We start from the raw sequence: 15,244 nt of genomic DNA on the forward strand, positions 1-15,244 counted from the left end.
AACTTTAAAGTTATTGAAAGAATCATTGGAGCTTTAGGGTCATTGAGATCACATTGAATGAGAAGCATGAAATGTCAGTTAAGAATTAAATACAGAGGGAGTTCCTGTCATGGCTCAGTGGTTAATGGATCCAACTAGGAACCATGAAGTTGCGGGTTCGATCCCTAGCTTTGCTCAGTGGATTAAGGATCTGGTGCTGCCGTGAGCTGTGGTGTAGGTTGCAGACGTGGCTCAGATCCTGCGTTGCTGTGGCTGTGGCATAGGCTGGCAGCTACAGCTCCGACTCGACCCCTAGCCTGGGAACCTCCATATGCCACAGGAGTGGCCCAAGAAATGGCAAAAAGACAAAAAAAAAATTAAACACAGAGGAAATTTATATTTTTATATTGTAAACTCTAGACCAAGCACACGGACCCAAATATTATGCTATGCAATTTCGAATGCATGCCAACTGTTCACATTCAAGACAAAAGTACAGAAACCTTACTACAGTGATTACAATACTATCTGTTTGGTGTCCCACCACTGTGTAGGAATACTCAAGAGTTAACCTAGCCTAAACTGTCAAAAATGCAAAACATAACAAGAACATTATTTTTAAAACAAGATAGATAATACTTCTATTTTAATGACACTGGTGTATTCAAAGTCTTTACTGAGCTTTTGAAAGCATCAGAAGAATTTAACTTTTTTTAAGCTGTTAAGTAAATTTGGAGAAAATGAAATCAATATCCAATAGCAAAACCATGTCAGAGTTCAGAGTATTTGTATCCTCTGTTCATTAGCTTCAAATTGATAGCTCTGTGTACCTGATCATATCTTTTTCATTGCAAATTCTTTGACAGGCTCTTTAAACTCAAAAAATTATCATCAAAATAAGAATTTCCTGAGATTTACATAGAAAATTAATATTAAATCAGGAAGGTGAGGCATTCACAGGGAAGTAAACTAACACAGACAAGCACCAGCATGTTATTCCAAGTCTGAATTAAAGGAAAAGACATGGTGCTCAACTTTCTGTGTGGTTATGGGACCCGAGCCTATGCCTGACCATTCTCAGGCATGTCACTTACAAGTCATCATTGCCATTCAATTACTAAATTAAAAACAGTAGGATATGGGTGTTGAAATAATGCCTAATGGGATCTGACTTCCTCTGAAGAAATGAGTAGAGAATGGATGCTCTATTAGTTGCTGAACTTAAATGTTGATTCCAAAAATTGATGAGCATAAATTCTTTAAGTAAACATAACTTCAGATGTTCAACATAGCTGAGAATATTGATGGGAAAGAATGATGTCAGTTAGAATAATATACTATCATCAGAAGTGGTTTAAATGTTTAGAAAGCAGCTTTGCAAACCACTCTATTTTCTGCATATCCTGTAGCTGCCTTCAACCAACAACTGCTGGTCATTCATCTTGTTAGTGTCAACCACGTGCAGGTGTAGCAATGGTGTACAACTTTCCAGTGAAGAGGTAAACAATGGTGAATATAATTTATTCATTTGCTCATCTTTTATTGAGAACTTGTCATATTCAAGACACTGTGTGAAGAGTTAAAAAATCTCCTTATAGGAAGGAGGACACAATGTACTAAAGGCGATATTTTAAATATTTTTCTTCTATAAATAGTGCTTTCACCCTATACCTCAGGGCACTCTTATATCCTTTAAAAGAGTGCAATTTTACATTTTGGGTCTACAGTCTACAATAACCTCAAAAACTCATCCAGCAGAATAATCTCAGATCTATTTTGGTTTTGCATCATTAGTTTTTCTTTTCAAAATGTCCCGCTCTTGACTTTTTTTGTTTGTTTTTTTTTTCTGAACTGAAAATAGGAAGTGGCTTGAAAAGTATAAGATCTGGCAAAAAGGAATAAAACTAGATAAGGAAAGATTATTTAAACCCAATAGAAACATGTCTAACTCAATAGCCCATTAGACTGTAAGATAATCTCTCATAGAATTTAGAATCTTCAAGACATGAATCTATTAAGGAGATAAGTAAACTACTTAAAACATCCTATAGGGAGTTCACATTGTGGCTCAGCAGTAACGAACCTGACTAGTATCCATGAGGATGTGGGTTCGATCCCTGGCCTTGCATTACTGTGAGCTGTGGTGTAGGTCTCAGATGGAGCTCGGATCTGGCGTTGCTATGACTGTGGTGTAGGCTGGCAGCTGTAGCTCTTATTTGACCCCTGGCCTGGGAACTTTATATGCCACAGGTGCAGCCCTTAAAAAAAAAAAAAAAATCCTATAGAGGAAAATATGCCATGTTCAATTATGTAGACCAATGCAACCATTTATCCTGGAATCTGTATGTCTCTTTTACTGTACATGTAGATTAATAATGAATGCTTAAGTTGGACACACATCATCTGAAAGTGTGAAAATTCCTTGGAAAGGCAATTTTTTTCTAGACATTTAGAAAGGGAATGTTATTCATTAGGAAACCCACAAAAGAGTGTAGTATTTTGGTCTCATTTATAGCTTCCTGAATTAATTTAAGCCTTCTTAATTATCACACATTTTTAACCGCTAGGGAAATGTCTATAAAAATATAATACATAGGTTCTTGTTCAACCAATAAAGAACAGAGTAATTCAAAAAATGATGTGACACTCTTGTCAAAGTGTGGATAATTTAGTTTGTAATCAGTTGGGTTACATAATACAACAAGAATAAAAAATTATTTAAAAACTACAAATCCAGTTTTGAATCCCAAGTCAATAAGTACTTGAAAATCTCTAACTGCCTTGTTGTTGTTGTTGTTATTATTATTATTATTATTATTATTATTATTACTCACATTTCTTGAAAACCTGAACGCATTCCAAATGCATTTTTTTTCCCTCAAATTTTGTAAACATTTGCTTTTAGGCTTAAAGATTCTGCCAACTTTCAGCCAAGATTATTTTTATGGTTGAACTATTAACTTCTGAATATCAGGGCTTATAATGGAAAAACTCCCAGACCCAGAATTCTCATCATATAAATGACACCACCAAAGCATAATTTAAACTGTTGCATCTTGACATGTTGAGGTGTTGCATTATTTAAATCCTCCATCTACAACCAGAGGCTAATTTCCTAGGGTATTAATTTTGGCTCTGTTTCCGTCCAACTGACTCCAAGGGAAAAGTATGCTAAGAACCTAAACTTTAGAAAGAGGGTGGGAGTGGGGGCGGAGGATGGAAATTAGACTCAGCCTTTATCTGGGGAGAGACATTATTTATTTGTATGCATTCTGGACTCAAAAGTGTGGGAATATCCGCTGACTGATTTGACCAGAGCCACATTGCTGGATATGTTAGATAGCCTTTCTGGTTATTGAACTGCGCATTCACTTCCACGTTAACTTCTGTTATAATTAAGCTCTCTTTTTTGATAATAAGACCGTTGTGTGTTGCTTAATGTAGATAAAGTCCATGAAATTTCACTAATAAGTAAAGTGAATTAATTAATAACCACATCTATACATAGAATTTGTGAACATTCAGTGTAATCTTGCCATGTGTGACAAGATTTAACTTAGAAGCATTTGCTAAAGCAAGAGTACATTTCTCTGAATCAGGGAAGCAGGTATCAGGTAACTACAGCAGAGATGGCAACTGGTTCAATAGTCTGTCTTCTCTTCATTATAGACCTTACAAGCATGCCCTTTTATCAACATTTGTTTTCTTAATTGCAAAACACAGCTTTTTTCTCTCTCCCCACCTTGTCATCTCTGATTTCTTTTGGTTGTCTTTTCCCAGTTTCTCTTTTATACTCTCCCTGGATGTTTCCTGTTTACTCTTTTTTTTTTTTTTTTTTTTTTTTAAATTTTATCTTCCCTTTCTAGCCCTGAATGTGGCTTTCTTACAGACACAGAGGCCCCAGCATGACTACCCCAAAGAGCCAATTCCAACTTGGACCCAGCACAACACTATTGCTGTCAGGAAGGTGGCTGTCATTGGGTTGCATTAAAACAAAACAAAACAAAACAAAATAAAACAGAAAATACCAAAAACACTAAATTGGACTTAATTTTAACCCAGAAGTAGAAACTAAGGAAAATTTGCTGCAAACTTTCATGGAACTTCTTTGAGGATCATCTCTATTGTAAACAATGTGGATGTCTAACTTTAGGCATAAAAAGCAAGCACTTAAAAAAAAAAAAAGGAACACATAGGTCCATGCCCTCAGAAACATTTTTGTTCAGTCCACAAATATTCTCTGGGGAAAAAGAAATAGTGCTTATCTTGAACTTTTGATTTTATTTTTTGAGCATGTAATTTTTTATCAGTTTGTTTTGTTTTTGTTACTTTTTTTTTCACTCACTGCTTATAAAACCGGCAAGCAGAAGTCTCCCTGGAACAAGATAGAATCATAAAAGTTTTCAAGAATCTCGTCACAAACTAAACAGTACAAATTGCACATTCTTCATGGAAGTATCAGCCTCTGGTGCGTGCCTGGATCCAACTATAATAGATTACCCCAAAGTGGGAAAGAATGAACAGTACAAAATTAGCAGAGCTGGGAGCAGATCTCGTCTAGAGAAGGCATTATGATCTGCCCTGCAGGGGCCTAGATCATCAGGCAATGGGAAAAGACGATGTAGTTTTATTTTTGCAAGTGAACACTTAGTAATATCTCAAGAGGCAAACGGTTGCACTGAATATCAGCCTAATGGCTATACTACAATCATGTCTATTCTTTTTATAATAAATACATACATGTGTATGCCTTACTTAATACGCATATTAAGTAAAACACGTACTATATGTAGTAGTAAATATCCATGTATTTATGTACAGTCCTTGTTCTGAATTTTTATGACTCAGATAAGCATATTCCTGTGTAGGTGTATAACCATACCTTCCTATGCTATTAACAAATACATCCAAATAAATAGTCACATAATTAGAGAAACTATAATCTTATTGGATTCTTACTGTGACTTTTTCTCAAACATCATGTAACAGAAGAGGAATTACCAAAAAGAAACAGCTAAGGTATAATAATAATTTTAGCCATTCTTTTTCCAAGTTGCTATAATCTACCCAAAGATAACTAATTGTTCAAAGTAAACATTCCACTCCGACCACAAAAGGAATCCATTACACAAACATATAATTCACAGTCATTTTTAGTGGGTTGTAAACAGTTTGGAATGAGCATAAAATGGGACAAAAATCAAAGTGAGCATTTTGAAATGAAAAAGTGTTTGCTACAAAAGGTCAGTCCCTTTGCTTGGCAAACTATGTAGAAAAGCCTGGGAAAATGCTGATCACACAAGCAATGAGGGAATTTTAAAGCCAACAGCCTCCTTGTTTCTTTAAACAGACATCGGAACCTATAACTGGATCCTGTCAAACAAACGACAGCAAAAAAATATAACAGCTGCTAAGAAGTCAAGTAGAGAGATAAAGTTTTCGAGGCTAAGGACCTTCTCAGAAGGAGACTAAAGGTCTTTCTTAAATCTTTAAGCAAGGTTATGGATCCCAGGGTGGCTTTTAGGCACCGAGTCAAATATGTAATTTTGTGTATCATTCTTGTCATAGTATTTTGTGTTCCAGAAAAAAGAAAGAGAGGACAAAATTGTTGGTTAGCATCTGCTGAGGCATTCTGCAAAGTAGCTTATAGCTGGAATCATCAAATGTGGAAGACCTGGTATTACTTATTTTTAATTGTGGTAAAAAAAAAAACCTAATATAAAATTTATCATTTTAACCATTTTTAAGTGTACACCTAGTGATATTAAGTGCATTCATATTATTTGCAATAGATCTGCATGTATCATTTTAATGTTGTTAAATAGTTTGGGGGCATATTAACCAGAATTGGGAATCATGGAGGAAGAATGAGTCATAACTATTTTCCAAAGGATGAATGCAAATCCAAATGAAATTTAAAAATTTTTTAAAACTAGCCCAATTCCCTTACAAACAAAAATATGTTGGATGCATAAAAGTAAATTTAGTGTAGAAACATATTCATTCATTTAACTCCATTATTATACAAAGGAAGTCTTTGGCAACGTATGGTATTATTGCGTAGAAAAAGGACTGGTTCACCATTTACAGGATGTTCTTTTGCGTATTTCCCAACAAGTGACTCCCTGTTTCACACTGTCACAGTGTGTCAAGAAAACAACCTGGGAAATAAAGCTGTAATTAAACTTCTGGTCTCATCAGGAGGCTAAAACCAGAAGAGTTTGCGTTTATTATTTGGGATTTATTATGGCATTACAAATATATTTTAAATAAAAATTATACATATTTAAGGTATGACATGATGGTTTGGTATACACATATCTAGCAAAATGACAAGCTAATTAACATACCATCTCCTTACATAACTACCAATTTTTGTCTATCAGGAGAGTAACTAAAGTCTCTTAGCTTATTTTCAGTATTCAACAAAGTATTGTTAACACTGGTCATCATGCTTTTATATTAGGTCTCTAGACTTATTTACCCCACATAACTGCAACTTTGTGCCCTCTGACCAACATCTTTCCATTTCTTTCATTCCCTATTATGCCATTTTCAAGCAGACAAACTTTTCCTATTCACTTATTTATTATTATTATAGTGACTGTTCTTTCTTTTTTCGTTCATAGCATATATCACAGTTTGTTTAATATCCATCTCCTCTATATTCTCAGCTGGTAGCATGGAGAATGACACAGAGTACTTTATTTAAAATATATTTTTAATGACATAATAAGCCCTGAATCATAAACGTAAACTCTTCTGGTAGTATGGAGAGTGACACAAGAGTAAGTACTGAATAGCTCCTTGTTGCTGAAATGCAATAAACACTAGTGTCTGTTACTTCATTCAACCAATATTTATTGAGTGCTTACAATGTGTCACATACTATGTACAGCTCTTTCCAAATAACTGGGCTTCACAAAGAGTAGTCAGTCAGCTACACATTTTTCATAAAAAGAACTATGGATTAAGACCTTAGTACTAATTACACTAGGTTAGTTGGTACTTTGTTTAGTTCATATCTCCTAGGTCCTTGTCTCTAAGTTATATAGGTGACCCTATTTTTAAGTAAGCAATTTCTATACACTTTTGAGGTGATCATAAACTACAGAAAGTATGTGATAAAGCCCTGACAACTAGACTTCCCCATATGAGTAAACAGAATTGGCACATAAATGTAAGAATATTAATCCAACAAAATGATCACCGCTAGCTATGTCACAATATTGCCCTCTACATGCTTATTCCCCCAGACTTCAAAAAAGTGTCAGATGCACTTCTGCTTTTGGTTGGTTTACCATAGGTATTGAGCATTAAGTAATGATAATTCAGTATTTTTTGCAGAAATTGATCTGGAAGAAGACACAAATTGAGTTTTTCATTGGCTACTTATGACTATATATATAGATATCTATATATATATATCTATATATATAGTCTGAAAGTGTAAAGGCAAGGCAAGGGAGAATGAATCACTTGGAAGAGATTTAAAGACTAACATGCTCCTTTACAATTTGCCCTCCAAGTTTTGTGTATATTTTCTAGGCTGAGCGACAATGTCAGAAACCACAGAAATAACTTTAATCTAGTTATAATAGTTGGTAAGAAGGAGAATGCTCTGGTGGTTTAGAGGAATAAAGGGAATCCAAATCAAGATAAGGAAACACTAAACAAGTGATTCGCTAAATTGGTTTACATTCGGCTCACTAAGAGATTTTCTTTTGGGCATGTCGAAGAGATGCAAAATTTAAAATGTAACTAATACCAGTTTACCAGGGATGAATAAAGAATGTATCTTGTGCCAAGCACTGAGTAGAATTTCCCTGGGGAGACTAGAGGAGTATGAACAAATTGGTTTTGCGAGTACAAGTAACTAACTGAATGAATGAATGAAAGGATGGATGGATGGAGGGATGGATGAATAATGGTGAAATCCGCCCTCCTGATGTTGTTTCATTTGAAATCAGGCATGTAATAGGCATTTAAAAAATACAGCTACAGTTTGTAAATGATACTTTTAAGGTGGGGGAAATAATCTCAAGAAAGAGAGAAAGGAAATGAATAAATCTTTTTTATAACAGCTGATGTGCTACTGTAGTACTGAGTATTGAGGCTGTACTCCTAAGACTGTGAGGGTAAACACACAGTTTTCATTAAATGTGCCCTTCCCATAACTGGTCCATAAGCATTTCCCGTGACTCTGCACTTGAGTATCTTGGCTGGAAGAGGATCTGGCCATTAGAAGGAGGGCTCTAGATATGCTGCGTCTAGCATGCCGAGAGACTTGGCACCTTTATATGCTACTTCCTAATACCAACCCCAGCATAAAATGTCATCAGAAGCCTGCATAAACATTGGACTTAGATTCACATAAATTATTTCTGTCCTGAGGTGCTTTATGCCAGAATTTAGTAAAAACAACACTTTGAGTAAATAGAATTGGCATATAAATGTAAGAATATTAATCCAACAAAATGATCATAGAAAATATAATCAAAAGTACACACTTGTAAATCTTGCAGTGATGTGAGAGGTTTATCGTGCCTCTGATTTTTTATTGAACAATTTCCATAGAGTTCCTTTAAGCTGACACTGTCAAAATGCTTTGAACTATTAGTTGCTTTATAGCATTGGAGTCTTTGAGTTTCATTAAAATCTTACGAATTATTTTGATAATCATATGTGTGATTAGTGCCTTTTAGTGCTGAATGTACAAAATCACTTTTAGAATAAACACTGGGACAATGAAACATAATGCCAACTATGTCAGCAAAAACAGTGTTTTATTTTATTAAAAATCACCAACAAAATGCCATGAACAAAGCATACTATTTCTTTTTATAGGCATTTTCTACTCTACAATGCTATGGTTATCTGCATGCCACAAGGCTGTATCTAGTAGAGTTTTCATTTTGCTTGGGGTATGTACATAAATAGGTATAGAACCCTTTTTCATGTGTGCACACATCTTATTACGTACAGCCTCCCCCAAAGTCCTATTTTGCTTTAATATATCTATGCTCACATCGTCAGTACTGAGTATAAGTGAATGAAGGTTTCCTGAAAATGAAGATAATTTAGCTATTGGCAATAATAACATTTTAACATCTTCAGTGATCCATTTGGTTTAAGTACTTATTAAATCATATTTATTCCTAAAATTTGCACTTACAAAATTAAATGAGATTGTAACATGCAATAAAAATACATTTCACTCTAAACCTCAATTGACTCCATTCTTCACAGATACCTCTCCTTGAGTTTATTCTGCTTTTACTTTCTCCTCTCTCTCTCTGAGCTCTCAGCTCTTCTCTCTGATGTGTCGAAATGTTTTTCCCTAAAGCTGCTCACTTCACCCACTTTCCCTACCTACCCATCCCTTCCGTGTGATTCTCTCATTCTCAACTGATATGGGAATAATAGGATCCCAAGGCTGTCCTTACAGTATAATTAAAGTATGAATTTCCAGAAGTTGGAAATTGCAGACCATTTTTATTATGTTTCTATAATAAAGCAGGTAACAGTGAGAGAATTAAAATGGCTTTTCCCTAGCGGATAACTTCGTAAAAATTTCTTCCCTTGGTTCTATTGTTTTAAGAGATTAGGAGCTGAAAATAGGAATAGACTCACCAATTCTTTTTCTGAAAACACCTCTATCTTTTACATGATATATATCTCCCTAGATCCTGGGAATATGTTGTAAACTTGTAACAGATGGTGATGAAGCTTCACATTTTTATACAATACATTTCTTGGGATTCTGCATCTCTGGTACATATCTTCCAGGGAAAATGACCTTGAATGAATGAAGTCATAGTTTGAAGGAAAAACACCTCACAGATAGACTAGCATAGAAACGATGAGTCCATTGGGTTTTGTTTTTTTCTCCTCAGGAAGATGAAATAATTTCAGATGAAAAACAGAATGTTGAAATCGTGGAATCAAAGGTCATCTTAACACTGGAGATGTGTATGTTAATTGTTCTAGGAAAACTAGTTAGCCGTATTCGGTACTGAACAGATATATGTGGTAGATGGAACAGCACTGTTTGCAGTAGGAATGCTATTTGCTTCACTTGGGTAATGTTGGGGGCTTACCAAAATTTGTTCTGGCACAACATCTACCAGCATGAATGTTAGGAGGGTTCTAACACTGTGAGTGCTGATATTTTATGAATGTTTTATCACTGGCGAGAAAACAAGAAGTTTGCAATTGAATCAACAACATGTCAGAAAGAAAAAAATATTAAAAAAAGAACATTAGTGGGAATTATTGATGTCCCTACTGTGAAAACAAACTGAAGTTAATAAGAAACTTGATCCTCTTAACTGATTAACAAAAGTCAAATTTTAATTGCATGGCTTTCCAGACAAATCAAGTGGCACTGTTAACTTGAGCACTGGTGGTATAAAGGGTGCAGTACTGGGGGAAAGTGCTGCATATTCAGTTACCCACCTCTTTTTTCAACAGCTTCAATGCACTGCTTTACAAACCGCGGAACTGTGGAATTTTCACGTTCACACACTGTGTGCAGATGAGAGCCAAAAATTTGATCTGCAAAAGAAACAAAGATGAGCTTCATTAAAATCCAAGCTTGTGTTGTTCTTTAATTTGATTCTGTTTCCATATCCACTGCATGATGAAATCTGCATCTTGCATAGGAATCGATTTTTTGCTTTAATTCCAAAGTGTCTACTGCAGACATACAAAGATCATAACTCACTCTGTTATGGAACAGGACTCTGGCCCCAGAGAAAGAAAACTAACACTGCGCCATCGATTAGGCAGAGATGACTGAGTAAGTTATAGTCTCTCTGGGCCTAACTTTGTTGTCTACAAAATAATGACAAGGAATTAAGAAAAGTTCTACAAAATAATTAATCTTAGTGAATTGGTGTCTTGAGTGTTTGAGAAGAAATTGATCAATGATCATCAAAATTATGGTGTTGTTGGTATGATTAGAAGAGTCATCCTGTGGCTTAATGACATTTGAAGAAGGCAAGTTCCAAGAGGCTTACTTTGAAGTGAATTTCTTCACATTTCTCCTGACTTGAATGCCCTTCCTCTTCTCTAATCTCAGGATCCCCTTTCCTTCAAGGCTCAGCTCAGATGGCACTTTCTCCACAGACTCTATCCTTCCTATATCAGCTTTACATCTCCTGTGACACAGGTTCTTTGGAATACCAGTTCCTTGGGATGGCAATTTGAGAGAAAGAGCCTGTGATCAAAATGGTTTAGCAACATTGGGTTAAACAAAGAAAAAAACAGGTTTCTTTCATGTGTATTTATCTTTAGAGCCTGTGTTATGCCAATGTAGACTGGGACTCTCCAGGCAAGACTGGAGGATGCACTATTTCCCAAACTTATTTGAGTAAGATCCTTTTATTTCAAAGGGCATCTCTCCAGACTAATGTTTCCGAGAATACACGCTGTGAAATTCTAGCCTAGCCCTCTCATTTAGAACATGATTTATGCTACCTTGAATTATGTATTTACATTTATAGTATATGGAATGTATTGTCTCAAAGCAGATTCTGAGTTCTGCATTGCCTATGTGTTCTTATAGTCATCAGTGCCTAGCACAGATCTGGGCTCACAATATTCACTCAAAAATGTTTTTAATTGCAAAATATATATAACATAGAATTTACCATTTTAGCCACTTCCATGTGTATGTACAGTTTAGTAGTATTAAGTACATGTACACTGCTGTGTAACCATCATTACCATCTATTTCTAGAATCTTTTAAACAGCATAGATGTTGATTACTGATAATGAAACACATATTTAATAAGTTCAAGGGCTTCCCAGCATGCACAGATTGAAATCCAATTCCCTATCACCACTTTCAAGGCAGTACATGACCTGAGATTCTACCAATTAATTGATTTCTTTGCTTGCTCTCTCCTCTCTCCTGATCATCGCTTTCTGCCACAGCTTTGTCCACATTGCTGATTCCTGTCCATGCCAAGTACACTTCTGTCTCAGGGACTTTGCACTTCTAACTTCCTATGCATGGAACCCTGTTTCCCGAGATTCCTGATCAAATGTGATCTTCTTGGGAGTTTCCGTTGTGGCTCAGGGGTTACAAACCCAACTAATATCCATGACAATGTGGGCTCCATCCCTGGCCTCCCTCAGTGGGTTAATGATCCAGTGTTCCCCTGAGCTATGGTGTAGGTCACAGATGTGGCTTGACTCCCACATTGCTGTTGCTGTAGTGTAGGTCAGCAGCTGGAGCTCTGATTCAATCCCTAGCATGGGAATTCCCATATGCTGCAGGTGCGGCCCTAAAAAAACAAAGCAAAACAAAAAACCCAGTGACCTTCTTATTGTAGCCTTTCCTGTCTATCTTAACAAAACAAAACAAAACCTGGCCACCACTGCCAATAGGAACTCTCCAGGCCACCTCTACCTTACTTTTCTTAGAGCGATTTTCTCCACCTGACCTATTAGATTGAAATGTTTATTGGTTAGTTGCTTTCCTTTCTTAGAATGCAAAACCCAGGAGAGTAAGGACTCTTCCTATTTCCTTTATTACTGGATCCCCAGTAATTTGATAATGTTTAGCATATACTAGAAGTTCAATAAATATTTACTGAATTATTGACTGTAAGACAATGTCTTAATCAGTGTGGGTCTTCAATAAATTTAAAACAAATTTTAGCAGAAGCAGGGAGAAGAACATAAAATGCAGCATAACAAAATGCTAAACATTATATTATTATAAAGGGCTAGGCAACATGGACTGTGGTGAGACTTCAAGAAAGTCATGATTTTCATCCATTTTTTGGAAAGGTGATGTCTTGGATTGGGAACACTCAGCAGGGAGACAAGCAATTAAGGCTAAAGCACTAATAATAATGTGTTTCAATATGGAAATTTGCATTTTCATCCAAGAAACAGAAAGAAGATAAGCTCAAAACACATCAACACAGTGTAGAGAAGAGGAAATAATTGTTTTGAATACCTGGTCAAGTAACAAAGATTTTTTCAAAAACAGTGAGTCACCAGTATAAGGAAGAATAACAAATATTATTTAAGAAAATAATCTAGAGCTTCAGATTGGATAATTTAAATTGGCCAGAAATTACAGTCAGGAAGACATGCCATAAAATATAAAATCCTTGAATGGTAATCACAAGTCAAATGAATTCCACAAATATTTATTGAGGATCTTCTACAGTATGTAGCAATGGTGGTGGTTATGAAAAAGATATCTAGAAGTTTAAAATATTATAGGGTTAACAGAAATATTCAATAATATAAAAATAGAATATAACAGGTTTCATAAAAGGTACTTGGTGCTAAGAAAGATGTACTATAGTATAGGTCTTTTTTGTCATTTAATGTAGAGGTGGTGTGTGTGTTGGGAGTGGTTATGAGATGGAGATCATTTAAGAAAAATAGATTCCTAAATAAAGGGGGTGTCAAAATCTGGAGAGAGGTTTCTTTTGTTTGTTTGTTTTTTTCTTCTGATAGATACAGGAAGGTGAAGGAGATAAAGTCATTTTAGTGTATGTACTCTTTCTTTACCCAGTTATTTACAAAAACAGACAAACAAACAAACAAACAAAACCCCTGAGTTCCTACTCTGTGTCAGGAGCTAGGAAAAGCCCAGGTAACACAATAACCAAGACTCATTTCTTATGCTCTACAGTTTTTTGTCTGTTGGGGGCATCATAAAAGGAAACAGATAAGAACATGTCATTGCAAAAAAACCCACTATTCCTGGGGAAGTACAGATGCAGTGGGAGCAATGGTATGGGCATCTGAACAGCCTTGAGTGCTCATGGAAGACTTTCCAGAGTAGAACTGAATCCTCAGGGATAAGTAAGACTTAAATTGGAGAGGTAAGAGAAGGGGCAAAAGGGCATTTGAGGAAGATGGAGGAGAGGTAAACAAATACATCAGTGATAAGAAGAAAGATAAGAAAGAAAAATGTGATGTGCTAAGGGAAACATTCCTATTTAGAGAAATCTTGATGCATTAAACTTTAAAAAGAGGTGAAGATTTTGTTATAAAGAGTTTTAAATATGAAGTCAAGTATGTTATACTATTTGAGAATGTGAAAATACTACTGATTTTTTTCCTGTAAATTTACTTTTATTTTTAAAAAAATTTTTATTAGAGTATAGTTGATTTACAATGTTGTATTAGTACTGTTGATTTCTTATACATACGCTCATCCCTCCTAACTTCTTTCTTGTTCTTAGAGTCCGCTCTTACGACAGAACCTGAAAATGTTCTTCACTGATTTCTGACTCCCTTGCAGCTTAAATTAGTTTAGATTAGATAGTTCTGGTTGGTAAAATGTAAGGGGATGTAACTTGGGAACCTACAAGAGGAGATTTTATTCCTCAAGAATGTATATGAAGACATTCTTTCTTTTCTCCTTCCTGCTTTGAACATCACTGTGAAATCATGTGATATATGGAGCTACTGATGCAACCTCGTCACCATGAGGCAAGAAGCTTGCAAACAAAAGCTAAAATTGATTCAAAAAAAGAATCCACACAAACCTGAAGCCTCAATAATATTGCTGAGCTTTTAAACCTATCATAAAACGCTTTCTGGAGACTTTTTGTTATATGAGATAACATAAATAATTTTAACTGGGTATTCTATCACCTATAACCAAAATATTCTTAACCAAATGAGGGGTACAGATTGTGGGGAAGTCTAAACACAAAGAGATTTATTAAGAGGCTAATGCAATTGCCTAGGAAGGTGTTATGAAGATGAGAATCAGGATAGGCTCATAGTAAATTTAATCATCATTGAGAATTCTTCCCTTCTTCTTTGAACTAGTCTTATATATTCACCACCTTTGCCATGTGACTGTGTGGCAAAACCCACTAGAGTAGACAATATTTATTTCCCTCAGTCCACTGATACTGGGCTTGGCCATATACTTTGTTTTTGGGCAACATAGTGTGTGTAGAAGTGACAATGTGGAGTTCCCGTCGTGGCGCAGTGGTGAACGAATCCGACTAGGAACCATGAGGTTGGGGGTTCGATCCCTGCCCTTGCTCAGTGGGTTAACGATCCGGCGTTGCCGTGAGCTGTGGTGTAGGTCGCAGACGCGGCTCGGATCCTGCGTTGCTGTGGCTCTGGCGTAGGCTGACAGCTACAGCTCTGATTAGACCCCTAGCCTGGGAACCTCCATATGCCACCAGAGTGGCCCAAGAAATGGCAAAAAGACAAAAAAAAAAAAAAAAAAAAAAAGAAAGAAAATTCGAAATGACAATGTGTCTGTTC

General features: G+C 35.8%; 1 protein-coding gene across 8 annotated transcripts in view; it reads right to left on the reverse strand.

The window, feature by feature from the left end:
* Positions 1-15,244, reverse strand: part of ARHGAP15 (Rho GTPase activating protein 15) — a 623,564-nt gene that overhangs the window by 220,659 nt on the left and 387,661 nt on the right. For all 8 annotated transcript variants that reach the window (XM_084998895.1, XM_021076335.2, XM_084998893.1 and 5 more), the window contains one exon: positions 10,438-10,536. In XM_084998895.1, the coding sequence (XP_084855021.1) occupies positions 10,438-10,536 (99 nt within the window). The remainder of the gene's footprint in view (positions 1-10,437; positions 10,537-15,244) is intronic.

The sequence above is a fragment of the Sus scrofa genome, chromosome 15 (assembly GCF_054392235.1).
Source record: "Sus scrofa isolate SSC_HxYL_T2T_F1_AM1 chromosome 15, Sscrofa_HxYL_maternal_Yorkshire_Landrace_v2.0, whole genome shotgun sequence".
Taxonomy (NCBI): domain Eukaryota; kingdom Metazoa; phylum Chordata; class Mammalia; order Artiodactyla; family Suidae; genus Sus; species Sus scrofa.